This window comes from Vigna angularis, chromosome 8, assembly GCF_016808095.1.
Source record: "Vigna angularis cultivar LongXiaoDou No.4 chromosome 8, ASM1680809v1, whole genome shotgun sequence".
NCBI classification, from domain to species: domain Eukaryota; kingdom Viridiplantae; phylum Streptophyta; class Magnoliopsida; order Fabales; family Fabaceae; genus Vigna; species Vigna angularis.
In genome coordinates this window covers 30473723-30499709 of record NC_068977.1, presented here as the reverse complement: position 1 = coordinate 30499709, position 25987 = coordinate 30473723, and the positions used below count along the sequence as shown (strand labels likewise).

Here is a 25987-nt window from a genome sequence, read left to right as displayed (position 1 = left end):
ATACTGCTCTACTTTATCATTTCTATCCAATGTGGGACTTGGACTCACACTTTGATACCCAACATCTCCCCCTCAAGGGTGAGTTCGCTGACCTAGATACCCTTTGCCAAGAAGACTTTCGGTATAGGGATTATTATACTCGTCTGAGCCGATCACCAAGACAAACCTGGCTCTGATACCATTGTTGGGTCTATCGAGGAGGAGGTTCCCTATGGGTTACACAAACACCAATAACATCTGAGCTAACTATATAAGGGATCAACACCACTCTTTACCCAGAATCTTAAGGCAATGGGTTAATGGGTCTTTTATCTTTATATACTGCTCTACTTTCTTATTTCTATCCAATGTGAGACTTGAACTCACACTTAGATACCCAACACAAACACATGTCTCAAGAATTAGAACTCTTAAAAGAAAGAGAAAACTAACATAATTGAATATTATAGAAATGATTAATATTTTAGATTACAAGACACATTTATAAATTTTTTTATATTATTAATTTTTTTAACAATAAAATAATCAATTTTATTATTTTGAAACACCTAACAACTCTAATAATTTATTTTCTAAGTTGTTACCATACTAACGTAAAACTATATAAACTAGATTCCTTTTAATACACCCTTTAACGTAAAATCACTTTTCTTATTTTCTTTAGTTTTATTTTACCTTATACAATAACCCTCAAATTTGATTTTCATTCACTTTTTAAAGTTTTTATTTTTAATTTTTTATAACTTCTAAAAGTTATATTCTTTCGCATTATATTTATTTTCTCAATTATTAAATTATAACACAATAACATAAAAGTAAATAAATCATTTAAATACATACATATCAAATTTTAAGCTAGTATTTACATTAATTTTAATTCAACAAAAGTAAAACAAACACGTGTATTAATAATTATAAAATGTCACTGACTTTTTTTTTGTTGTTAAATTCTTCCAAAATATTTTCCAGCCAAACTCAAATTCTTTCCCTCGCCGCGGAGAGTGAGCTACACTGGCAGATATCAGAGTGAGGGGACTCACAGAAATACTGAGTCCCGCCAAACCTAAACCCTAATCGAGGGTTTAAGCTCCAACAACATAATCCAATCCTTTTCTCTTTAACCGTTTCAGTTCCGAATTTGAATCTCGCGCGTCTCCTTCAACCATGAGTTTCGCGGCGTACAAGATGATGCAGTGGTCCACTGGAATCGACAACTGCGCCGCCGGCTTCCTCACGCACTCACGTGCCGAATCCGTTTCGCTCCAGGCCGACGACCTAGACGCCGAGTGGTCCTCCCGCCCTAGCCGCGTCGGCCCCCTCCCAAACCTCGTCGTCACCGCCGCCAACGTCCTCGAGGTCTACACCGTACGCATCCAAGAGGACCAGCCGACCAAGGCCACCGACCCCCGCCGCGGTACTCTCCTTGATGGAATCGAGGGAGCCTCACTTGAGCTCGTGTGCCACTACAGGTTTCGCCTCTGTCCGCTTATCTGTTTTGGAATTTGAATTGTGCTTAGATTAGCTCATTTTTGAGAAATTATAATAAGCGATTATTTCGTCGGGACCAAACATTTTGAGCTGTGTAGGGTAGTGGTGTGAATTTGCAGCGGCGAGCAACTAACGAGGTTGCATTCCCGTCGAGAGAGGTGCTCCCATAGAGTGTTTGTTCACTTGTTCTGGAGTCTGCATTTTGATTAGATTAGTTTATTTAAAAATTAGTAAAAATAGCGATTACTCGAAATGATCTGGACTAGACATTTGAGCTGTGGTCGTTGTATGGACTTGCTGGAATTTAGAATGTTTAGTGCCAATAGTGGCTTGGTTGATTCTAGCGTAAGGGGTTAATTTCTATAATGTGGCGAACAACTAACAAGGTTCCAATTGCCGTTGAAAGAGGTGCGCACATTTAGTGTTTTGTTCACTTGTTCTGGAGGAATTGTGATCGGATTAGCTTATTTTAAAGAAATAGTGAAAATAGCAATTAGTTTCTTGGAAATGATCTGAACTAGACATTTGGCCCATGATTGTTGTGTGATTTACTAGAATTTCATGGGAGGGGTTAGTTCTCCTGACAATGTGGCAAACGAAGGTTTGATTTTCCATCGAGAGAGGTTTCTCACATAGAGGTTCTGACTGTACTCAAATATGGTTGTGTATACATATGAGAAATTAGAAAGAAAACCGTGGTCCATAAGCCAGTTTTTGTTTCTTAGCTGTTTTTTAGTTCTTGTTTGCAATTGATGGTACATTGTGGATTGAGTAGTGGTGATTTAGTGTGTGATAATTGTATGTGCTTGGTTAATGGTGCAGGGATGTAGATTTGGTTATTTGCAGCTTTGTTAGTTTGCTGAATTTACTGTTGCAGTTCAGGGGAGGCTGTGAGGATTTAGTGGAATTCAGGGGTTGGGTCTTGTTGTAGGGATTAGTACGTACAACGTAGCAGATCAAAGTTTGAGTTGCTTATGTTCACATTTAGAGTTCAACCCTGCCGCAAACAAGATTGTCTCCGAAGAAGTACACCCACAGTGTTATCATTATCAACAACTATTGGGAACACCTAAAAGTCCTCTATAAATATATACCAGGAGGCATAACAGATTATAGTAGAAGCATTACAGACAAAAAGAGAATACAGTATATGCATACAAGTATGTTTCGAAGACCAGATTGACTAGAGATAAGACTAAATTATAGTAGATAAGTGGATGTAAACTTCTTCTTACTAAGTTGATTTTGTGAGGTTGAGTTACTTTTAAAGCTCACTTTTAAGATGGTATTAGAGCTATTCAAAGTCTATCCTTTTCAAGTTTGTTTGGACTCGTGTCACCTACTATTGAGTTTTTCTTTGTTTCATGCTTGAGATGTCCAATTCTCAGCATGAAGGGGGTATGTTGGAGATGCCACATCAATTAGGAATAATATCAAATTATAATATATAAGTGAGTACAAATCTCATTATACCATGTTGGTTTTGAAATATTGTGTTAAACTTAAAGTTCCTTTTTAAAAATCTTATAAACAATTTATTGGGTTTGGGTTGGGTATAAGAATCCAAAACATTTATGAAAAACGAAATTAGGGTTTCTTTTTCCTTCGGTCTGGGTTGGGCTGACCCAGATCTTTTTTTTTTCTTATGATGGAGGTGTGGCTTGATTTCTGTAATGCCCAAGGCAGCTGGTGTGCTGCTACAGAAAACCTGATTTGCCAACACCTTGTTATGATGGCCTACAATGAATCCTTTGCTTTCCGCCATGGCCATTAATTGATAACACTGAGTACACCTGTGTGATTAAATAAAAGGGTAGTGAATAAAAGAGCTTATATTTTTAAGTTCTCATAGCAACTGATAGGTATGTTGTGGATTCAGTAGTGACAATAAAGTTTGTGATAATTGTAAGTGTTTGGTTAATGGTGCTGGGATTTAGACTGGAATAATGTTCAGCTTTGTCAGTTTGCTGAATTTTCTGATGGAGTTGAGTGTGGAGCATCTTATGCCACAATGTAAAAGTCTAACCGTGTGGCTGATGCTGGAACATAAAATGTGAAATTTGTAAATATTTATATTTTCTTAAATATTGTTTTATAATTGATAGGTATGTATATTAGTGGTCATCAAGTGGGTTTCCTTGAAGGCACCGGAATATTGAGTAGATTGCTCTTGCTTCTTTTAGCCATTGTTTTTACTGACAGACTCAAGTTTTATGTGATGTTTAGAAAATTTATTTTGTTTTATTTTCATTAAGTATTGTATGGATTGGGTTAAGGGAATTTAGTTAGTGATAGTCTCATGGATTTCCTTGATGATAATGGAAATGTTGGACATGACCTTGATCATTTGCTTGTTTAATCTATTGGATTTAGTGATTGATTTGGGCATCTTACCTGACACATGCTATTATACATATGATCCAGGTTGCATGGTAATGTTGAAACCATGGCCGTGTTGAGCATTGGAGGTGGTGATGCTTCTAGGAAGAGAGACTCTATCATCTTAACTTTTGCAGATGCAAAGATTTCAGTTCTCGAGTATGATGATTCTATTCATGGACTTCGGACGAGGTGAGTGCATAGTTTAAATTAAATTGTGAACAACATTTGCTTTTCTTTTGTTAAATTATGTTATTAGTAATGTCATATGTGGCTCCATAATTCTGTGAACTAAAAGTGAAAAGAATCATTAATGAAAAAAAAATAGCCTTCAAATTTGTTAGGAGTTCCATTGAAAATGGATTTATCCAACTCTTTGTTATACTCTTACTATACACATTTTGTGCTACTTGGTTGATATTATTAAAATGGTTAGCTACTTAGTTGAACTGCAGAGATATCGTATTCTATTTGGAATGTTATGAGTGGGTGTGCGGACATTGTAGTTCAACATTGTAGGGTAGAAGACTAGGTTGAATACTCTCATCAAGATGTTTTCTGTATTAAACAGTTCTAATCAAAACCTCCATGTGGCCTGCTTATGGAAAGGATTGGTATTGTGATGAGCTGTAACTATTGTTATGTTTGTTTTACTTCAAGGTGTAAAGAGAGAAATGTTTTTATTTTGGTGATATTTGAATGCAGTGATATAAGTTTACCATTGTCTTTTGGAGGGATTGAATATGGAAGATGTACAGGGCTTGCATAAAGCAAGCTGTTGCCATTTCTTTTTGTTTTGTTGTTTACGGATAGGGTGTTGAGTATAACATAAAACAGTTGTTCATTGACCTGTAGCATGCCAGTACTCATTTGAGAATCAGAATCCAAGTCATTTTACATCAAAATCATATCTCTTGTGTAAAGGATTTAGTTTATGTCTTGTCTTTAACTCTTGTTTCTACCTCCTAGTTCTTTACATTGTTTTGAGGGTCCAGAGTGGCTTCATCTGAAAAGAGGAAGAGAACAATTTGCAAGAGGACCAGTGGTAAAGGTTGATCCTCAAGGCAGGTGTGGTGGAGCTCTTGTATATGATTTGCAAATGATAATACTAAAGGCCACTCAGGTTTTTCCTCTTTACCTTGTGAATTTAAACACTTTATTACATACTAATATTTTTTACCTGTTTATTAAAAATAATCATTGTTCACTAGATATAGAAGGGATAGCCTAAAATGCCCAATCTCTTTACATGTCTTTAAAGGGAACTTCCTTGAAATATCCATTATTTTTTCTTGCGTGTGCACCAGAAAGTAGGATTTGGGTTCAAGTTTTAGGGTGTCTAGTCATGCTGTTGCAGGTTCTGTTTTAAATTCCTCTAATTTTTTCTCCAAATAGGAATAAATCTGTTTTGTACACCTCTTTTGAAAGTCCAAGGTTCCATCCAAGGCAACATCTTTCATTTGAATTTCTATTACATAAAAGGATTGATTCTAATGATTTGTTGTGGATTTGTAAACTATGCAAAGGCTTCCCTTCACTGTGTTTTGTGCCTTGATTTATTTGACATCAATGGGCTCTTAGGATGTTTTAGTATCACATCTTCAATTTGCTGGATTCTGTCCCGTTATTATAACTAAATGTCATTTGTTTTCTTAATTCTCTTTCCATGCTTAGGTTGTTTAAAATTATTTCAAGGCTACAAATCAACCTTTCAGGGTTAAACAATCTTTATCTGTTTTCGTCTATTTGTGGGATTTCAATTACATAAACTGCAATTGACCTATCGAGGAGTTCCTATGGGTGGTAATCTCTTGGTCCACACCTTTAGTAACTCTTAGAAAGTGGACTTTAAATTTAATTCAATCTCATAAAAATTTAATTCAATCTCATAAAACCGACGCATAACCCATTTATATACCTTAATTTGGCCATATCTTTTTATTGATGCTAGATTTTCAACACTCTCTCTCATACTGAGGACTAAATATCTTGAGCACGTGACTAGATATTTGTGGGTGATTTAATAGCAGATAAGACAATAGACCTAACAAATCTGAGTAGAATAAACTCTGAATCTATTGTGGAAAGTATATTTTAAGCCTAACTCTACCTTACAAAACTAGTTAATAAGGTGAGATTTATACTTATTTATATACTATAATTTAATCATATCTCAATTTGATGTTGGATCTCCAACAAGAACATGCCATTTGAATGATGTTCTAGTTGTTAGACAGTTTTATGGGAGCTTTCTTTTTCTAATTTTCTTTCACTGGTCGGGTTTCTGTAATTCAATTGTCTCTGTATAATATCTCACTGTATTATGTCACTCTATATAGTTTTTAAGAATTTCTTATTCTCTTGTATATCTGTCTCTACTTTGTTCCTAAAAAATATTTCTTTTATTAAAATATCTACACAGCAGTAAGACATTTATGGTGTGGACATTTCACTTTTAATAAAACTAGAAAAGCTGGATTTCCTGTGAGGATTTAGGTCTTTTGGATAAATTTCCCATGCCGTTTTAGTAGTTTTGATTGGATTCGGAATTAAGATAGCTAGGTACCATTGCAATGCTACATGAGCAGTGATCTGGTGCTTTTAATTAAAGATAATGCCTTATTTTTAGGATAGTGTTATATTAATGCAGTGATTGTACGTGCATATTAATGCAGAAGAAAAATGGGATCCAATTTTTGGGCTTACCAGGCTACCTGACCTTTTGTTTAATAATTTTCAATTAAGTAACTATGATGCAAACAACCTGTTGTAACCCAGCTTTGCATTCTGTTATCCGCCTAACATTTAAAATCAACTGTGATTCATTTTTTTAGTTTATTTATCTTGAAAAAATTTCTTTATGTATTATATTTTTTATTGTCTTTTAATCATTTTATTCTTGTATTTTGTTTTTGTCAGGCTGGTTCTGGTTTAGTTGGGGACGATGATGCCTTGGGATTTTCAGGAGCAGTTGCTGCCCGAGTTGAGTCATCTTATATGATAAACCTCCGTGACTTGGATATGAGGCATGTAAAAGATTTTACGTTTGTTCATGGTGAGTGAAGAGAATATTAATATTTACTATCTTGTCTCAATTATGTATTTATAAACTATAAAATAAAAGTTCTAGCTCTTTGTGAGATGGAATCTGTATTTAGTTTTGATAAAAAATGGATCAGGGTTGTTAATCGTATGGTATTCTTATTTCTTTCCTGATTTTGTGGGATGTTGGGGAGAACAAGAAAATTGGGCTTAATCCAAAGGCTGCAAAATTAAAGAAAAATGAAACCATCTGTCTCCCTATATCAGCAGCAACAAGTATGTATGAATCACTAGAAGGGACAGGAATCACATTAATCCATGAGAAAGTTACCGGCTCCAGTTGATGAATCATTCTGCAAATTTATTTCCCTCACAGTGAAATAGAACTCGTGACTTTAATATAGCCATAATAAATGTTAGAAGAAAAAGAGATTGTCTTTGTAACTGAACCCTGCCTTAGTGAAACACAGAAAAATTGTTCCTTTAAGTTTGAAATAACAAGGCCTACTTATGTACTTTAACAAGTCCTACTTATGAACCCTGCCTCAGCCAAACAAGGCATAATGGATTTGCACATTAATTCTTTAGTTATGAACTAATAACAATTTTATTTTCTATATGCATATATTTCATTCATTCATACACCAAGGACAGAGACAGACTTTTTTATTATAATACATGGTTCAAATGTATAAATAAGCATTTATTGCGTTTGTGCACGATAAAATATTGACTGTTGGTTTGATTAAAATGACACGTTTCTTAAATTTATTTTCTGTTTGCTTATTTGGTAGCCCTCTTTTATAATTTGAATAATTAGCTGTGTTGTTTCTGGATCAAAAACTGAATTAACTAATTTTGTAATTTACAATAATCATTTAAAATAAAAATATAAGGGATTTTGATTCTGGTGCTTTATTGCATTACTTGAGTATCTATTTTCTTTGCATGAAAAGATAGTAATATGCATAAGTTTGTGTTAATTTTTACTTAACAAGTATTGATTTAATGTGTTGTACAGGCTACATTGAACCTGTAATGGTTATTTTACATGAACGTGAACTCACTTGGGCTGGGCGTGTCTCATGGAAGCATCATACTTGCATGATATCAGCACTTAGTATCAGTACAACCTTAAAGCAGCATCCACTTATTTGGTCAGCTGCTGTAAGTTCAATGTAGATGCCTAGATGTCACTTCAATGTGATTTTCAAAACTGACAATAGCAGAATGGAAGATTTTTACCCTCTGCAGTTCAATATTTTAGATAAGCTGGAGTATTTAAGATATGGCTAGTTTATTAACCTCTTTATTGGTGTTTGCTATGTATATTTTTTTTATTTATAATTTTCTTTTCATTATATAAATTTTAGTTTTGTTTGTACTTGTAGCCAAACAAAAATAGTGTAATTAATGGTGTCTATTATATTGTTTAAACATTTTTAGTTTTGTTGTTCCTTAATATATAGGCTAACAAAAGTGAATGTGAGTAATGATGTCTATTATATTGACTTTTTTTTTTTTAACAATTTACCACCTCTTCCATGTGAGATCTCTTTAGTAAGTGATTAATCAATGTGACCATGTAGACCTTATGGTTTGAGTAATATTTCCTCATGGAAATCATATGTATTTCTGAATTCGAGCATCTTTTGACTTCTGATTTCCCCCCTCTTTTTTACACACTAAACTGTTTTTGTAAATTTTTCTGTTGCATTAATTTTTCCAGAATCTCCCCCACGATGCATACAAGCTTCTTGCTGTGCCCTCGCCAATAGGTGGTGTTCTTGTAATAGGTGCTAACACTGTTCATTATCACAGTCAGGTAAATGAGTTGCGGAGGCATATTTAATTGTAGTTTTGCGGGTATGTGTATTCTTGCATTTTACAGTTTTTGGTTTGCACTATACAGGGAATAATCTAATTATATAGGTTGTTTTTGCAGTCTGCTTCTTGTTCATTGGCCTTGAACAGCTATGCTGTTTCACCTGACAATAGGTGGTGATTCTTTCTGTCATATACCCTTCATTTAAAAGGAAATAACATTCTTGGCTCGAGTTTTTGCAATTATTTGACATTATCCTCAGTTTTCATACTCTCATTTGAAATCCTCGTATGCACATTAACTAATTTTTGCAAATTGTATTTGGATGTTAGCTTTTATAACCCCAATTCCCTTTTGTATTTCCAGTCAAGAGATACTGAGATCAAGTTTTAACGTGGAGCTTGATTCTGCCAATGCAACTTGGTTGTTGAGTGATGTGGCCTTGCTGTCTACAAAAACTGGCGAACTGCTATTGCTTACTCTTGTTTATGATGGAAGGTATGCTGCTTTTTCTTTTTATCCTCCTCATTCACATTCTTTATGTTGTGGGTCTTATGTTAATTTTAGCTGATTAAGATGTAGACGTGTAGATTGATAGTACCCTCCAACTGACTTATAATAGGAATGTGTCATTTTACTTGGATAAAAGAATCTTACGAGTCTATTCCTCTACTTGTGTTTGTTCACATTCTTTATGTTGTGGGTCATATGTTCATTTTAAGCTCATTAGGAGGTAGATGTGTAGATTGAGAGTACACTCCAACTGACTTACACAGTGTTTGCTTTCACTTAATTACTGTTGAAGTGGATGGGTATGTGAGTGTCCTGTGTGTTTTCTTCTTCAACCAATTTGAGAGGATTTGTGGGAGAGAATTTGCGGGATGGGCAGGGATTCAAATCCTCGCATAACTGAAGAGATTCATGATGATTTACAGTACATACAATTTTTTTTTTAATTGGCAAATGTTAGTTGTTAGTATTATGTTAGTGGGGGAGTTGAACCCACAGTCTCTCCTTCCTTCCCTTCCAACTTTACCACCAAGCCAACTTTATATCTCCTAATTGTTAGTGAAGGGAGTTGAATCCACAATCTCTCCTACTCTCCCTTCCAACTTCTACCACCAAGCCAACCTTATAATGTAACATTACTAAATTGCCCATGGCTTTTGTTTTAGATCACATTGAATGATCCTTGCATGATGCTGTTAAGGTTGTGTGATTTGTGAGAGGGGAGAATATGTTGTGAAACCATTAGATTCGATTATGTGGACGTGGGAATTGATTCTACACCATCAGAACTGATTCCATGGGGGCGAAATTTGATTCTACATCATGGAAACTGATTCTATGGAGTTGAGAATGGATTCTCTTGCCTTAGAACCGATTCTGTTTATTGCGAAACTGATTCAATGTGTTATTTTGTTGTGTGGTCGCTGGTGTGGTGGTGATAGTGCGTGTGGGTGGTAGGTGCTGTTGACGTTGGACAGTTGTGTAATGGTTCTTGTGGAGCTTGTGTGGTGGTTGGTTGTGTGGGGATGTAGCTTCCTTCCTGGCTGAGGACGTGTCCTATTTCCTGTGTTGTGATGGTTGGTGGGTTGAGCAGCATTTCCTGTGAAAGAAGAAGCTGCTGTAATAATAAACTAATAATAATAATACTATTAGATTTTATTTTAAATTAATTTTAACTAATAAGATTTTATTTTATATTAATTTTAGCTGCAAGGACAAAAGTGTAATCTTACATTTTAATCTATTTAAACATTTTTTTATCTATGACATCCATCAAATCATTCACAAACTTTTCCTTTAGATATCTTCACTTTCATCTCTCTGTTCCTTAAAACAAACAACACCACAATCCCTTCTCTATATCCTTAAATCCATCCATTCACCCTCATTGGAATCTATAAGTAAATACAGCCTTATAGTAGGAATATGTTCTTGCATAAAAGATAATCTTACCAGTCTTTTAGTGTTTTGTGGTCTATCCTTTTATTTTTTCATGCTATCATCTCATGCTTCTCTTTCGAAAGTGGAAGGCGTTTCTGTACCCCAAAAGTTTTTTATTTGTTTTTATCAAAAGAAGGAAAAATAGTTTAAGTTTTTAAATTTGTGATCTATAGTAGATTGGTAGATGGAAATCATTTTGAAGAATTCTAGAGTAGGCAGTGTGATTGAAGAAAAGAAAGAGTTGATGCATTATCCCCTCATCCAACTGTTGTATTTTGATGTGCTCAAGACATTACTAAACACAATTATGATATAGCTTCCTCTATACATAAACCATTAATTATTATTTTTCATTCAGGGTTGTACAGAGACTTGATCTTTCCAAGTCAAAAGCTTCAGTTCTGTCATCTGTAAGTTTGAAAATTCTACACCTGTTGAGTTAATGTTATAGATTCAAATCTAAAATTTTCAGATTAATTTTCATGTTGACCAGTTTTTCTAATATCTGCATTGTTATATAAGGGTATTACGACCATTGGGAATTGTCTATTTTTTCTCGCCAGTCGGTTAGGGGATAGTATGTTGGTGCAATTTTCTTGTGGATCTGGTGGTTCGTTGTTGTCATCCAATTTAAAAGAAGAGGTATGTAATGGATGTCTTGAATTTCTCTTCTACCTTCTTATGATTGATAATTTCAAAGCCATTTCTTTTAGTAGATGCAAATATGCTATTGAAGATGAGTTTGTTTTTTGGGTTCTACCAACATTTCTAGCAAGCCTGCTGTCATCTTTTTTCATTACTTCTGTGTTCTCTGTCACTGAAGTAATTTATAACATTTTCCCTTGCAACTTTGTAGGTCGGTGATATTGAAGTGGATGCTCCATCAAAGAGATTGCGGAGGTCACCTTCTGATACTTTGCAAGACATGGTTAGTGGCGAAGAGCTCTCCTTGTTTGGGTCTGCTCCAAATAGAACAGAATCAGCTCAGGTAGTGTCTTGATATGGATAGAGGAAAAGTCTCGTGAGATTTAGTGGGCATCTTAACGTCTTTTGATTGTTTATAGATATATTCCTTGTTGTCTTTTCTGTGGTATTTTCTGAATTTCTTTTGCATATCAAACTTGCTGAACTAGTTAAATAGTTATATTTTTGCTGCAGAAGTCCTTCTCGTTTGCTGTGAGGGATTCATTGATTAATGTTGGTCCTTTGAAAGACTTCTCATATGGTTTAAGAATAAATGCTGATGCAAATGCTACAGGGATAGCGAAACAGAGTAACTATGAACTGGTTAGTAACTTGTGTTACCCGTTTTAATCCAAGCTCTATTACTTTTTGCTTAGACATGGAAAAAGGTCGGGGAGTGAAAGAAGTCTTTGTACCACCTTCTTGTATAATAGTAGTATTCCATAGAGTTTGTTTACATTATGCTTGTGTCTTAGTTTAATTCCACTCAATGATTTTTAATTTACATATATTGAGCCACCATGCAGGTGTGCTGTTCTGGTCATGGAAAGAATGGTTCTCTGTGTGTTTTGCGGCAATCAATTCGTCCAGAAGTGATTACTGAGGTTTGTCCATAATTTTCGTTGGTGGGACATGTTTTAATATATGAAATATGTTTATGATATAATTTTTAACCTTTTCTTTATATCAATTTACAAAACTACTGAAACTTTAATTTTTTATATTTTATCACTACAATTGCATAATAAATCAATTATTACTAGATACATCAAGCATTTAAATGTGATGTACTAATGCTACTTCTACCCATCTAGTTGTTTGTTTAGCAATTTGCTGAATGCTCTAAAAAGAATCTTATGAATTATGAATCAATTTCTGATTGAGAAGCTTGCAAATGGTATGCAACATTCATACTTTTTTTTGTATAATGCATACTTTCAGGTGGAACTTCCTGGTTGCAAAGGAATTTGGACTGTGTATCATAAGAGCACACGTTCTCATAATACTGATTCTTCTAAGCTGGCTGATGATGATGATGAGTATCATGCCTATCTTATTATTAGTTTGGAGGCTCGTACAATGGTAAATACAGTATTTAGTTTTAGAACAATAAGATATGGCTAAAGTCTAATAAGTTTTGATTTTAATGTTTATTTGTGGATTGACTTTGTAGTCATCATTTGGGGGTGCGGAATTTAAGTATTACATCAGTGCCTTAACAAAATGGTAGGGAGGTTAAATCAAGCTCCTAATTGGGTATGCGAATTACATGACATCAGTAACGGTTCCTATAATACAACATTTCCGAGATAGTTCTATATGTGTATGTTTATATACGTGATGTCAAGTATTTTATAAACTTGTATTACAACTTACTGCTTTACTTCCTTTGATTTTCTTTTTTTAATATTTTTATTGTTAATTTTCTTAAATGGAAATTGACTTATAGGTCTCTCCTATGCAAGCAATGTGGGCATCTAATCACAGTATCTATAATCTTCCGAGTTTTATTCACAAATCCTCCATGTCTTTATCATCTCTAGTTTTGTCTCTGTTGGCTGAGCGGCAAATCAGCTTTCTTCACCCTTTGCTCTTTGGGAAGCAGGACAGATGAAGGGTGAACTAACACTTGAAAATTTGGGTTTCTTTAGTGAATTAAGTTTTGCAAGATTGGGAACTAGAAGTCCACTTGTTTGTAGAAAAGTTTAGCTTGCTGGCAATGGAGAGGCATTTAATTGGACTGCTCATGAAATTCGGGTTTTCATATTTATATAGTAAATAAGGGAAAACTCAATCACATGCATGAACAATAAAAGAAAATTAAGGAAAATAATCCTTTGTTTGATTAAGGGGGACATGTCAAGCTTCAACATCAATTTTAACTTAAAAAGTTGGTTGACTGAGGCTTTATTCTTGCTTCAAAGCTCATCCGCTCCTTGATGTGTTATCCGTATTTATTGCAAAATTAAAATGATAATAGTTTGTCATGGTTTGCATAACGAAGTTACCTGTGTTTTCTTGGCTAATTTTTAACAGGTACTAGAAACAGCCGATCTTCTGAGTGAGGTTACTGAAAGTGTGGACTATTATGTTCAAGGAAAAACACTTGCTGCGGGAAATTTATTTGGAAGGTGGGTCTTTATTGGTTGGTTATTGATGTTTCTGTAAGAATAAAATTAGAAGATGGGTTATAATTTACTTGGTTAGTAGATCTTTACCATTTGGCTGGGATTATTGATTTCATATTGCATGGAGCCATGAACTGTTATCACTTGCTGGTGAAATGGAAAGTGTCTTCTATGTACCTTTATTTCCCTGTTAATTTTCATCTAGTCCAATGTCTTGTCACAATTTTCCATAATTATAGAAATACAACTAATGCTGTCCCAGTTTTTATTCGTAGGCGTCGAGTTATCCAAGTCTATGAACGTGGGGCTCGAATTCTAGACGGTTCTTTTATGACCCAAGATATAACCTTTGGAGCTTCAAATTCAGAATCTGGTTCTGCTTCTGAGAGTGCCATAGCACTTTCTGTTTCTATAGCTGATCCATTTGTCTTACTCAGAATGAGTGATGGAAGTGTTCGTCTTCTGATTGGAGGTAAACTCTTGGTTAGTTATTTTCCTTCTAACAAATTATATATATTTTTAATTTCCACTTTCATAGCCCTCATAAGCTTTGTCCTCTTTGTCTATTATATGCTTGCGTTACTTGTGCTGCTTGTTTTCACTATTTTGGAACCTATAATCAAGGATTGAGTTACACGGTGCAGGCATCTATAGATGCTATTTAGCTTTGTTTTCCCCTCTTTTTGTGATGCCTTTTTCCTTGTCATTTCAATTTACAGATCCTATTACCTGCACAATTTCTGTCACTTCACCAGCTTCATTCGAGAGTACCAAGGGATCAGTTTCTTCATGCACACTGTATCATGATAAAGGACCTGAGCCTTGGCTGAGGAAGACTAGTACTGATGCGTGGCTTTCTACTGGTGTTGGCGAGGCTATTGATGGTACTGATGGTGCTGCTCAGGACCATGGGGATATTTATTGTGTTGTTTGTTTTGATAATGGCAACCTTGAAATATTTGATGTCCCCAATTTCAATTGTGTCTTTTCTGTGGAAAATTTTATGTCTGGAAAAAGCCATCTTGTTGATGCTCTGATGAAAGAAGTACTGAAAGATTCTAAAATGGGGGATAGAGATGGAGTGGTCAGCCAAGGGAGGAAGGAAAAGGTACCAGATATGAAGGTTGTAGAGTTGGCTATGCAGAGATGGTCTGGGCAACATAGCCGTCCATTTCTTTTTGGGGTTTTGAGTGATGGAACTATTCTTTGTTACCATGCTTATCTTTATGAAAGTCCAGATGGTACTTCTAAAGTTGAGGATTCAGCATCAGCAGGAGGATCGGTTGGCCTTGGCACTACCAATGTTTCCAGGCTTAGAAATTTGAGATTTGTTCGTGTGCCCTTGGATGCATATTCCAGGGAGGAGACATCTAATGGATCACCTCGTCAACAAATTACTATTTTTAAGAATATTGGTAATTATCAAGGATTCTTCTTATCTGGGTCAAGACCAGCTTGGGTCATGGTGTTGAGGGAACGACTTCGTGTTCATCCACAGGTCTGAACAAATCCGTCATTATGTAATCATATCCATATATTGTTTCTGGTTTAATTTCTTTTGAGATTTGTTGGGGATACCTATAACTTTTTACATGGCGCTTCTTCATTGTAATGAGTATGTTCAATGAAGTTGGATAAGGCAGTTACAATAAATTAGATTGTTAGGGAATTAATTGTATATAAGAGGAGGAGAAAAGCCACATAGCCTAACTGCCAAGGCAGTTAGGAAGCAGGGGGTTGGGTTTCTGTTAGTTCTGTTAGTAGTTTGTATAAAAGGAGGTTAGGAGTTGTATAGTAGGGAGTTTTTTGGAGTCTTATTCGTTGACAGGAATACTTTGGTCCTGTAGGGAGAGGTTAAGCTCTCTTTTACTCAATTGTATCCAACATTCTTGATTGGTTGGTAATACAAAGAGGATTTATAGTCTGAATTGTGAGTTCTGTGTGTGTAAACGGGGTTTCCTATAGGTTCTTGAGTAAAGAACCTATCATTTGGTTCGACCTGCCGGATTACCGAAGGCGGCAGGATCAGCGATGAATAGCCAAACGGAGGGAAGATTAGATAATCTGGAGATTACGATGGAAGGAATTAAGGAGGAGGCGGCTGCGATCAGATGTGACCTACAACAAATGATGAGGTTGATGGGTGGAGGTTAGAATAATCAGGGGGGTGGCACGGAAGGGAGTAGCAACTCTGTGAATGATAACCCCGAAAGACGCAACTATGGGGGAATACCGCAGAATTGGCAGAAAAGGGTGGAGTTGCCATCGTTTGAAGGGGTGGAGCCGCATAGTTGGATTAACAGAGCAGAAAGGTTCTTTGACATCCAGAGGGTGGCGGAGGAGGACAAGGTTGAACTCGCCTACATTAGCATGGAAGGGAGCGCGAGTTACTGGTTCAAATATTGGAGGGAAAAAACCAAGAATCGTTCGTGGTTGGGATTGAAAGCTGGGCTGATTAATCGCTTCAGAGGTGGGTTCAGGGGCACCGTGTTCGAACAGATGGCAACGTTGAGGCAAGATGGGACGGTGGAGGAGTATGTTAGGAGCTTTGAGACACTTTTGGGTCAGACCCAGGGGCTATCGGAGGAGTTGATATTGGGATTCTTCCTAGCGGGGTTACGAGAAGAGATCAAAGGCCAAGTGCGAATCCAATATCCTCCAGATTTGATGATCGCGATAAGGGTGGCGAGGGATGTTGAAGACGCCATGAATCGAGCATGTGGTGGAGTCTGGAACGGAGTGAAAGTGAATTCCATGAGCACGCGAGCCGCTTCGACGATCGTTAGGAGCGAAGGTGAACGTAATTTCACGACGCGGACCGGTGGGGCAGAGGGAGTTGGTACGACCAGAAGGGAGGGATCATCAACGGCAAGTAACGCCCATGCGAGAGGTAATAACCCATCGGGGGGCGACAACAGGGGAAGAATGGTCAGAAACTTACCTTATCCAGAGTTTCTGAAGAGGCGGGAAGAAGGAAGGTGCTTCCGATGCGGCGGACCATTCGCGCCGAGCCATCGATGTGCGGAGAGGAGTTTAAGGGTCTTGTTACTAGCGGAGGATGAGGAGGAGGAATTGGGGGAAAATTCTAGCACGGAAGCGAATGCCCTGGAGCTGTCGACCTGTTCGGCGGAGGGGCTGACACCTCCCAAGACCATGAAGTTGATCAGAATGATAGGGGAGAGAAGGGTGGTCGTCCTGATCGACAGTGGGGCCAGCCACAATTTCATTGGCCGAAGCGTGGTGGAGGAACTGGGTTTACGAGTGGTTGCCACACCCACCTACGCCGTGAGTTTGGGGGACGGTCGTAAGAAGTGGACAAGTGGACGTTGCGAGAAGGTGGGATTGAAGCTGGGAGACGTTGAGGTGGAAGAAGACATGTATGTGTTTGAACTGGGGGGAGTTGATCTGATATTGGGCATTGCTTGGTTGGCGAAATTGGGGGAGGTAGTTATTAATTGGAAGGATATGTCCATGCAGTACGTAGTGGCAGGTGAGAGGATGATGATCAAAGGAGATCCAGCGCTGTCAAGACAACTGGTAGACCCAGACACACTTGTCAAGATAATGGATGCTGAGTCATGGTTTCTAGTTTGGGAATTGTGCGTAGTGGAGCAGGGGACAGGCGGTGATGTGTTGGGCGAACTGACCGAGGAGCAGCAGGTGGAGATCAGAGCAGTTCTGCATGCCCACTTTCGGGTGTTTCAGGAGAGAGAAGGATTACCCCCTTCACGGGATGCCCAACACTGCATAGTACTCCAAGAAGGAATAAATCCTATAAATGTTCGACCCTATAGGTATCCTTACCTCATGAAAGAGGAAATTGAGAAGCAAGTCTCGGATATGCTGTGTGCGGGGATCATAAGGCCAAGCCAGAGTCCTTTCTCCAGCCCCGTGATTTTGGTAAAGAAGAAGGACGGAAGCTGGAGATTTTGCGTGGATTACAGGGCCTTGAACAAGGGTACCGTCCCAAATAAATTTCCAATCCCAGTTATTGAGGAACTTTTGGATGAGCTCAGAGGTGCAAGGTTCTTCTCTAAGCTGGATTTGAAAGCGGGATATCACCAGATACACATGGGGGAAGAAGATGTCCACAAGACTGCTTTCAGAATGCATCAGGGCTTATTCGAATTTTTGGTGATGCCCTTTGGATTGACGAATGCACCAACAACATTCCAAAGCGCCATGAACAGATTAATGGCACCTTACTTGAGGAAATGGGTGCTCGTTTTTTTTGACGACATCTTGGTGTACAACCCTTCATGGGAAAAGCATCTTCAACATTTAAAGCTTGTGTTGCAGCTGCTGGAACAGAACAACTGGGTGGCAAATCGGAAAAAATGCGAGTTTGGGAAAAGGAGAATTTAATACTTGGGACACCATATATCGGAGAAAGGAGTGGAGATGGACCAAGATAAAATTAAGGCCGTGTTGGAGTGGGAAGAACCCAGAAATTTGAAAGCGTTGAGGGGATTTTTGGGCTTAACGGGGTACTATAGGAGATTCGTGCAGAGATATGGGGAATTAGCAAAACCCCTCATCGAATTGTTGAAAAAAGGAAAGTTTGAATGGTCAGAGCAAGCCAAGACAGCCATGGATACTCTGAAGGCAGTGATGACATCTGCACCGGTCCTGGCGTTGCCCGATTTCACGCAAGAATTTCACGTGGAGTGTGATGCTTCGGGGTGTGGCGTGGGGGCTGTGCTGATGCAAAATAAGAAGCCCATTGCTTTCTTTAGCAAGGCGCTGTCGGAGGGATCTAGAAGTAAGTCTATATACGAGAAAGAGTTGATGGCGGTGGTATTGGCCATCCAACACTGGCGACCCTATCTATTAGGGAGGAGGTTTGTGGTTCACACCGACTAGCGCAGCCTCAAATACTTGCTGGAACAGCGGACAACGACGCACAACCAGCAGAACTAGATAGCTAAGTTGATGGGTTACGATTTTAAAATTGTTTATAAGCTGGGCAGTTCAAACAAAGTCGCAGACGCATTATCTCGGAAAGGAGAAGGTGGTATGGAGGAGGCTGAACTGCGAGCTATTTCCAGGCCCTACTAGCACCATTTTCAGGAGGTTTTGAAAGAAGTGGAGGAGGATGACACGCTGCGAAAGATAATAGAGGATGTCAGGGGGACCCAAATAGCCATAAAGCCTATACGTTGGAGAATGACCGCCTTCACTACAAAGGAAGGCTGGTTTTATCAGCTAAGTCGAGTTGGATTCCCAAGCTCTTAGCCGAGTTTCACGTGACGAGCACTGGAGGTCATTCGGGAGTGTTTCGTACTTACAGAAAGATAGCCCAATCACTATATTGGCCAGGCATGAAGAAAACGATAACAGAGTTTGTGGCTGCCTGTGTGATTTGTCAGCAGCATAAATATTTAGCTGCTTCTCCCCAGGGTCTTTTGCAACCACTACCGATTCCACGGCCATTTGGGAAGAGATAAGTCTTGATTTTATTGTGAAGCTACCCAAATCCCACGGGTTTGACGCAATCTTGGTAGTAGTTGACAGGTTGAGTAAATACAGTCACTTCATCGCGCTGAAGCACCCTTCAGCACGCACGGTGGCAGAGGTTTTCATCCAGGACATAGTTAAATTGCACGGGATTCCTACGTCGATAGTCAGTGATCGAGACCCTCTCTTTTTGAGCATTTTCTGGAAAGAGCTTTTCAAGATGCAGGGTACCCAGCTCAACATGAGCACGGCATACCATCCGGAAACGGATGGCCAAACTGAGGTAGTGAACCGAATTTTGGAGGGGTATTTGAGGTGTTTTTGCTCAGAACAGCCGAAGAGTTGGAAGACGATGCTTTCATGGGCTGAATACTGGTATAATACCAGTTATCAAAGTGCAGCAAGATGCTCACCATTTGAAATAGTATACGGACGCACTCCACCGACTTTGAGTCGTTTTATTCCAGGTGAGACAGCGGTGGAGTCAGTGGCACAAGATTTGTTAACAAGGGATGAGGCTTTAAAACAATTAAAGGTTCATTTACGGCAAGCTCAGGAGGCAATGACCACTCAAGCAAATAGAAGAAGGAAAGAAGCAAATATTAAGGTGGGGGATTGGGTCTATTTAAAGATTAGACCCCATAGGCAGTCGTCCATGCCTACTAGGTTGCACCCGAAGCTTTTTGCCAGATATTATGGACCTTTCGAGGTGTTACAGCAGGTGGGGAAAGTAGCTTTTCGTTTACAATTACCCGAGGCAGCAAGAATACATCCAATATTTCACGTGTCCCAACTAAAGAAGGCAGTGGGTGAGAAGAGGGTGGAGAAGGCACTTTCGGCTGAGTTACAAGCAGATGGACCCATGTTTTGGCCGGAGAGGATTCTAGCCAGAAGAACAAGACAGCTGGCAGCAGAGGAAATCCCTCAGGTGTTGATAGAGTGGCAAGAAGGGGGTCAAGAGGGCGCCACCTGGGATACAGGAGCAGTATCCTGAATTCAACCTTGGGGTCAAGGTTGTTGGAGGGGAGGGGAGTAATGTTAGGGAATTAATTGTATATAAGAGGAGGAGAAAAGCCACATAGCCTAACTGCCAAGGCAGTTAGGAAGCAGGGGGTTGGGTTTCTGTTAGTTCTGTTAGTAGTTTGTATAAAAGGAGGTTAGGAGTTGTATAGTAGGGAGTTTTTTGGAGTCTTATTCGTTGACAGGAATACTTTGGTCCTGTAGGGGGAGGTTAAGCTCTCTTTTACTCAATTGTATCCAGCATTCTTGATTGGTTGGTAATACAAAGAGGGATTTACAGTCTGAATTGTGAGTTCTGTGTGTGTAAACGGGGTTTCCTATAGGTTCTTGAGTAAAGAACCTATCATAGATGCTCTTAATTTAATAGGCTTTGTAGTAAGCTCCACCACCGATTGCAATTTCAAGTTGCATTTACTAGCTGATTGGTCTGCATATTATGTTTGAACCCTCATGGGTTGGCTGTCACATTGGATGACTACATTTTTTTTGCTTGATTTGACTACCTAAATGTAAATTATAATTCTTTTTTATAATATTTTTTTGTACAGAAGAAATTTGAAAAATTATCTTACTGTTGTCTTCTATGTCAGCTATGTGATGGATCTATTGTTGCTTTTACTGTACTTCACAACGTGAACTGCAATCATGGACTTATATATGTTACATCACAGGTACGGGATGATACTTTGCTTTTATGGATAAATTATCATAAACTAGATATATACTTGTGGTTAACCTTTCTTTAATCTACTCTACAGGGTGTTTTGAAGATATGCCAGTTGCCTTCTGGTTCAAACTATGACAGCTACTGGCCTGTACAAAAAGTTAGCTTTCTACAGCCCAAAATATAAAATTCTAGATTTTCTACCTGATTTGCTTGGACCTTTTCTAATTTGTGTTATCATTCTTAGATTCCACTAAAAGCCACTCCACACCAAGTAACATATTTTGCTGAGAAGAATTTATATCCACTTATTGTCTCGTTTCCAGTAAGTACATCTATCTTTTTTAATTTGCTTGAAATGTTCAAGAACATAGTTGTTAGGCTTACAAGGTCATATAATCCTTACTGATTTAATTGATTATATAATTCTTAGACTTGAATATTCGTCAAAATTTGGATCAGCTTATTTTCAAACTTTTATTTCTTGCAGCTTATGAAAAATCTTGACACAATGTAATTATTTTTCTAATAAGCTTGAACAAGATGTCAAATATTTTTTATAATCTTAGTATTTGTAATCACTTACACGCAGTACATCAAGTTGTTTTCTACTTTTAAGCTAAGGATTAGATTGCATAAACTAATCCTGCTTATAAAGTTTCTTCTTCCATTAGCTTGTATACTGGTTAGTAATTATATTCTATCTTGTCCATGTATTTCTTATTATCCAACAAAAAAGATATGTAGGTTTTTCTTCCGAAGTAATACCCAGTCGCTAGTTTGTCAATTTTAAGTAATTTAGCTTATTTGTGCTTTCAATATTTGCTACTAAAACTTTATGGTTTTTATATTATTTTTGGCGTAGTGCTAAACGTTTTTTTCCCCACTCCATTAATTGAATTGTTCCGTTTATTATTTTAATTAGAAGCAGCAACTTTATTGATTGCTTTTTAGTCTTTAGTCACAAATTTTTTATTCAGAAAATGATACTACATTTTAATCATTCTCATCAGGTTCTTAAGCCACTAAATCAAGTTATTTCTTTGGTTGACCAAGATGTCAACCATCAGAATGAGGGTCAGAATATGAATTCTGATGATCAAAATCGATTTTATCCTATTGATGAATTTGAGGTTCGAATTATGGAGCCAGAAAAGTCTGGTGGACCTTGGCAAACAAAAGCAACAATACCTATGCAAAGTTCTGAAAATGCCCTCACTGTGAGGATGGTTACGCTGCTGGTAATGTTTTTTTCTTCACTTTTAAAAACGAGATGCTTATTGGTGCTGATCCTTATTGAAATCTATCTTTGTTGTAGAATACAACCTCAAAAGAAAATGAAACACTTTTAGCCATTGGGACTGCTTATGTGCAAGGAGAGGATGTTGCTGCAAGAGGACGCATCCTCCTTTTTTCTTTGGGGAAAAATACTGATAATCCACAATCTCTGGTATCCACAACCCCCCTTTACTCTAAATTTGGGTGATGCCTTTATTTGGACACTATCATGGATATCCATCTTCTTTGCAGGTTTCAGAGGTGTATTCAAAGGAATTAAAAGGTGCTATATCTGCCTTGGCCTCACTTCAGGGCCATCTATTAATAGCGTCTGGTCCAAAAATTATTCTGCACAAGTGGAATGGCACCGAGTTGAATGGTATTGCATTTTTTGATGCACCGCCATTACATGTTGTGAGCTTAAATATTGTGAGTGATTGTTCCTTAAATCTTTTATTATGATGAATAAATGGCCATTAAAAAACATTCAGTTTGGTTATGCAGTTATGTCTTTAATGTTCTGAAGTTTCTCTTATTGAATTAAAATTTGTTGGTTGGGTCAAATTAGTAGTGTGTTCCATGTTGTTTTCAAGAGCAATAATATTTCATTGTGATGCTTGATATGATAGAGTTTTGAAATGTGACAGAGGAACAAATAACATGAGAAACACAGATGAAGTGTATGCTATCGAGCTTTTAATTTTCCCATGTCTTGATTAGTGGTTTTTATCATTTTGGTAGGTAAAGAACTTCATCCTTATTGGCGACATCCATAAAAGCATATACTTTCTCAGTTGGAAAGAGCAGGGTGCTCAATTGAGTTTATTAGCCAAGGATTTTGCTTCTCTCGATTGTTTTGCAACAGAATTTTTGATTGATGGAAGTACTCTTAGTCTCATGGTTTCAGATGATAAAAAAAATATCCAGGTTTGTCTTACGATTGAATGGGAATTATTTGTTTACGTTGTTTTTTGTGATGTGTATTTTTGCACTTTTGAAAGTTATCTAATTCAAATAAAAGTAAGTTCTTCTAATTGAAAATTTATTCTCGAACATAATATAAGAATAATAACATGCATATTGTTTTCTTTTTACTTGTGTCTAGGAATTCTTTTACTCTGTCTGGACCCCTTCCAGTTTAATTTCCATCGGAAAGTTCATTTTGACTAAAGACTTAGCTCTCTTTGTAATTGGGGTTTTACCCCTGTGTAGTCTAGTCAAGATGCTTCCAAAGCCCAGACAGAAACTTGTTTATCAGAGAGAAAATTTACAGTCTTTAGTCGAGATGCACCATCCAATGGACCGTAGTAAAAAGAATAGTCCCTTATACTAACAGGCATCAAACCTACTATTCCCCCAAATTGCAAGATGAATTTTCTATCTTTGATAAACAATTTTGCCTGTTAAAATACAAACCTGTTAAATCTACAATGACCATATGTTGTTTGCGAGGGTCCAACCCTAACTGTTATATGGTTTGACTTGTCTTTGATCTTAGCATCAGCCAGAATCGAATCAGTGTACCCTATAGGCTGCCACTCGCAATGTTCCGTCAAGGTAGTTTTGTTTCCTGATGCCCCATTTGAAGAATTCACTAAGGCTAGCTTAACCTGAACATTTTCCTTCCCCTCAGTTCTTTCATTATTTATATTTTGGTGTTTGTCCATTTTTGTAATTTTGACTTGTTAATGTTTACTGGGATTTCATACACTCCTACGCAGTTTACTCTCTTTCTGTTTATATATTCTTTTATCCAACCAACAGAAAAGTTGCTTCTTTTTTAAAAAAAGTTGATGTGGTCTTAAAATATAGCTATCAAGTTTTTTGTTTTTATTTTTGTTTTATTATCTTGTCCTTCCGGTGACATAAGTCCTTTGAAATGTATGATGCACAGATTTTTTACTATGCGCCAAAGATGTCCGAGAGTTGGAAAGGACAGAAGCTTCTTTCAAGAGCTGAATTTCATGTTGGTGCTCATGTGACTAAATTCTTGAGATTGCAAATGCTATCCACTTCGGATAGAGCTGGTTCAGCTCCAGGCTCAGATAAAACAAATCGTTTTGCGTTATTATTTGGGACCTTGGATGGCAGTATTGGCTGCATTGCCCCTCTTGATGAAATCACATTTCGTAGACTCCAGTCTTTGCAGAGAAAACTTGTTGATGCTGTAGCCCATGTTGCTGGCCTGAACCCCAGAGCTTTCAGACAATTTCGGTCAAATGGAAAGGCTCATAAACCTGGCCCTGACAGTATAGTTGACTGTGAGCTGCTATGCCAGTAAGTTTATTCTTCAGCCAGTATTACTGCATGGGTGGTTGAGAAATGGATATTAAACTGAGTTTGAGTAAGAATTAAATATAAAGGTTGTTGGTTATTCTATAAATGTTTAAGAATTGCGATTTGCATCCAAAAATTAATGGCCCTATAAAATGCCTAAAACTTGGGTGCTTCCAAAAAGAAATGGAATAAATAGGGGATAATAAACCAAAGTAACATTGCAAGAAAATCTAGGTAAATTTCTTCATTTGCTTAGTCTTTCTATGAGCCAATAAGGTGAAAAGCTATACCTTGTACTTACAGACGTTACCTGTTTCAGATATTTACATTTGTCTCTTCATATTTCATTATATGCGGCTTCTTTGTTACAGTTATGAAATGCTTCCATTGGAGGAACAGCTTGAAATTGCTCATCAGGTTGGGACAACTCGATCACAAATTCTCTCAAATCTAAGTGATCTGTCTCTTGGAACTAGCTTCTTGTAAACACGGTCATCTTTGTAGATCAAGGAACAGTGCTGTCCATATTTTGCCATGCTGTTAGCATCTGTTTACTCTGATTCAATTAGCTCTTGTTATCGAGAAATGCTTTACTATGTCGAAGACTTGGGTAAGTCATTAGATCATGTAGCCTACTGCCGTTGGAAACAGTGAAAGCAGACAGTATTAGGAGAGTGATATCCATAATTTATTCCAATGGATGTTTTATATTCTGTACTCTTTACATCAAAGGTCAATTTGCCATGTGGCTCATGCATGTCCTTTAACTACAGTCATGTAGACCTTGTTGTAGTAGTAGTAGGGGAGTCTGTTTTATTCCCTGCGGACGAGGTGGATGTAAAATGGATTTTGTTCCCCTAAAGAAACATAACCCCACTATAGAGGCAGATATTGTTCTGTATGTCAGCGTCCAGAGTTCTCTGTAACATGTAATTATTAGTATTATTATTTCTCACACCATAATATGACGTGTTAGTTGCAAATGACATTTTAATCTGTCATGGCTGTTAAGAGATATAAAGTTGGTTTAGTGGTAGAAGTTGAAGGAGAGAAAGATTAGTGGTGAGTTTGAATTCTTCTGTTAACAAAAACTAACATTAATTACTAACATAATAATAACTAGCATTTGTAGATAAGACACGTCATGTGCATCTGTTGTGGGTCAGTCATAATACATGGGTGTATCCACTGATTTTTAAAAAGAGTTATCTGTTGAAAATGAACATTAGACTTTCATCTTAATTAACAATATTGGGAACATTAAGAATGATAATAATTTTACCAAAGTATACTTCTATGCTTGGTACTAAATTGTGATTGTAATTACATTTGTCTTCATATTTACCTATTGCATCACAATCCCACTTACAACAGTAATTTAAATTGTGTTTCCTTGAAGTAGAAAATGGAATTGAAAAGTACTACCCTATCTATCAAAATCTCATCTAAGGTTAACTTGGAACAAAAAGCCAGGGGCTGCTGAATAGTTAGCATTCGTTGCATGCTCCTCACCTG

At 37.3% G+C, this 25987-nt stretch overlaps 1 protein-coding gene across 4 annotated transcripts; it reads left to right on the top strand.

Annotated features, from left to right (window-relative positions):
- The first annotated feature begins 962 nt into the window (after positions 1-962).
- On the top strand, positions 963-25457 carry LOC108345679 (cleavage and polyadenylation specificity factor subunit 1). Of its 4 annotated transcripts, none has more exons than XM_017584348.2 (26): positions 963-1469; positions 3913-4059; positions 4837-4990; positions 6787-6922; positions 7931-8076; positions 8639-8734; positions 8855-8907; positions 9101-9232; positions 11043-11094; positions 11207-11326; positions 11541-11672; positions 11846-11971; positions 12175-12252; positions 12590-12730; positions 13685-13779; positions 14052-14248; positions 14496-15274; positions 20844-20924; positions 21012-21077; positions 21165-21242; positions 21931-22158; positions 22236-22367; positions 22448-22624; positions 22937-23122; positions 24090-24472; positions 24844-25457. In XM_017584348.2, exons 1-26 carry the CDS (start codon positions 1165-1167, stop codon positions 24956-24958), a joined length of 4335 nt encoding a protein of 1444 aa, XP_017439837.1. In that variant the 5' UTR covers positions 963-1164; the 3' UTR covers positions 24959-25457. The 4 variants fall into 4 exon arrangements, with proteins under 4 accessions (XP_017439837.1, XP_017439836.1, XP_052723037.1 ...); XM_017584347.2 differs by having other exon boundaries at positions 11843-11971; XM_052867077.1 differs by lacking the exon at positions 24844-25457 and adding an exon at positions 23694-23752 and having other exon boundaries at positions 11843-11971; positions 24090-24227.
- The last annotated feature ends 530 nt before the right edge of the window (positions 25458-25987 follow it).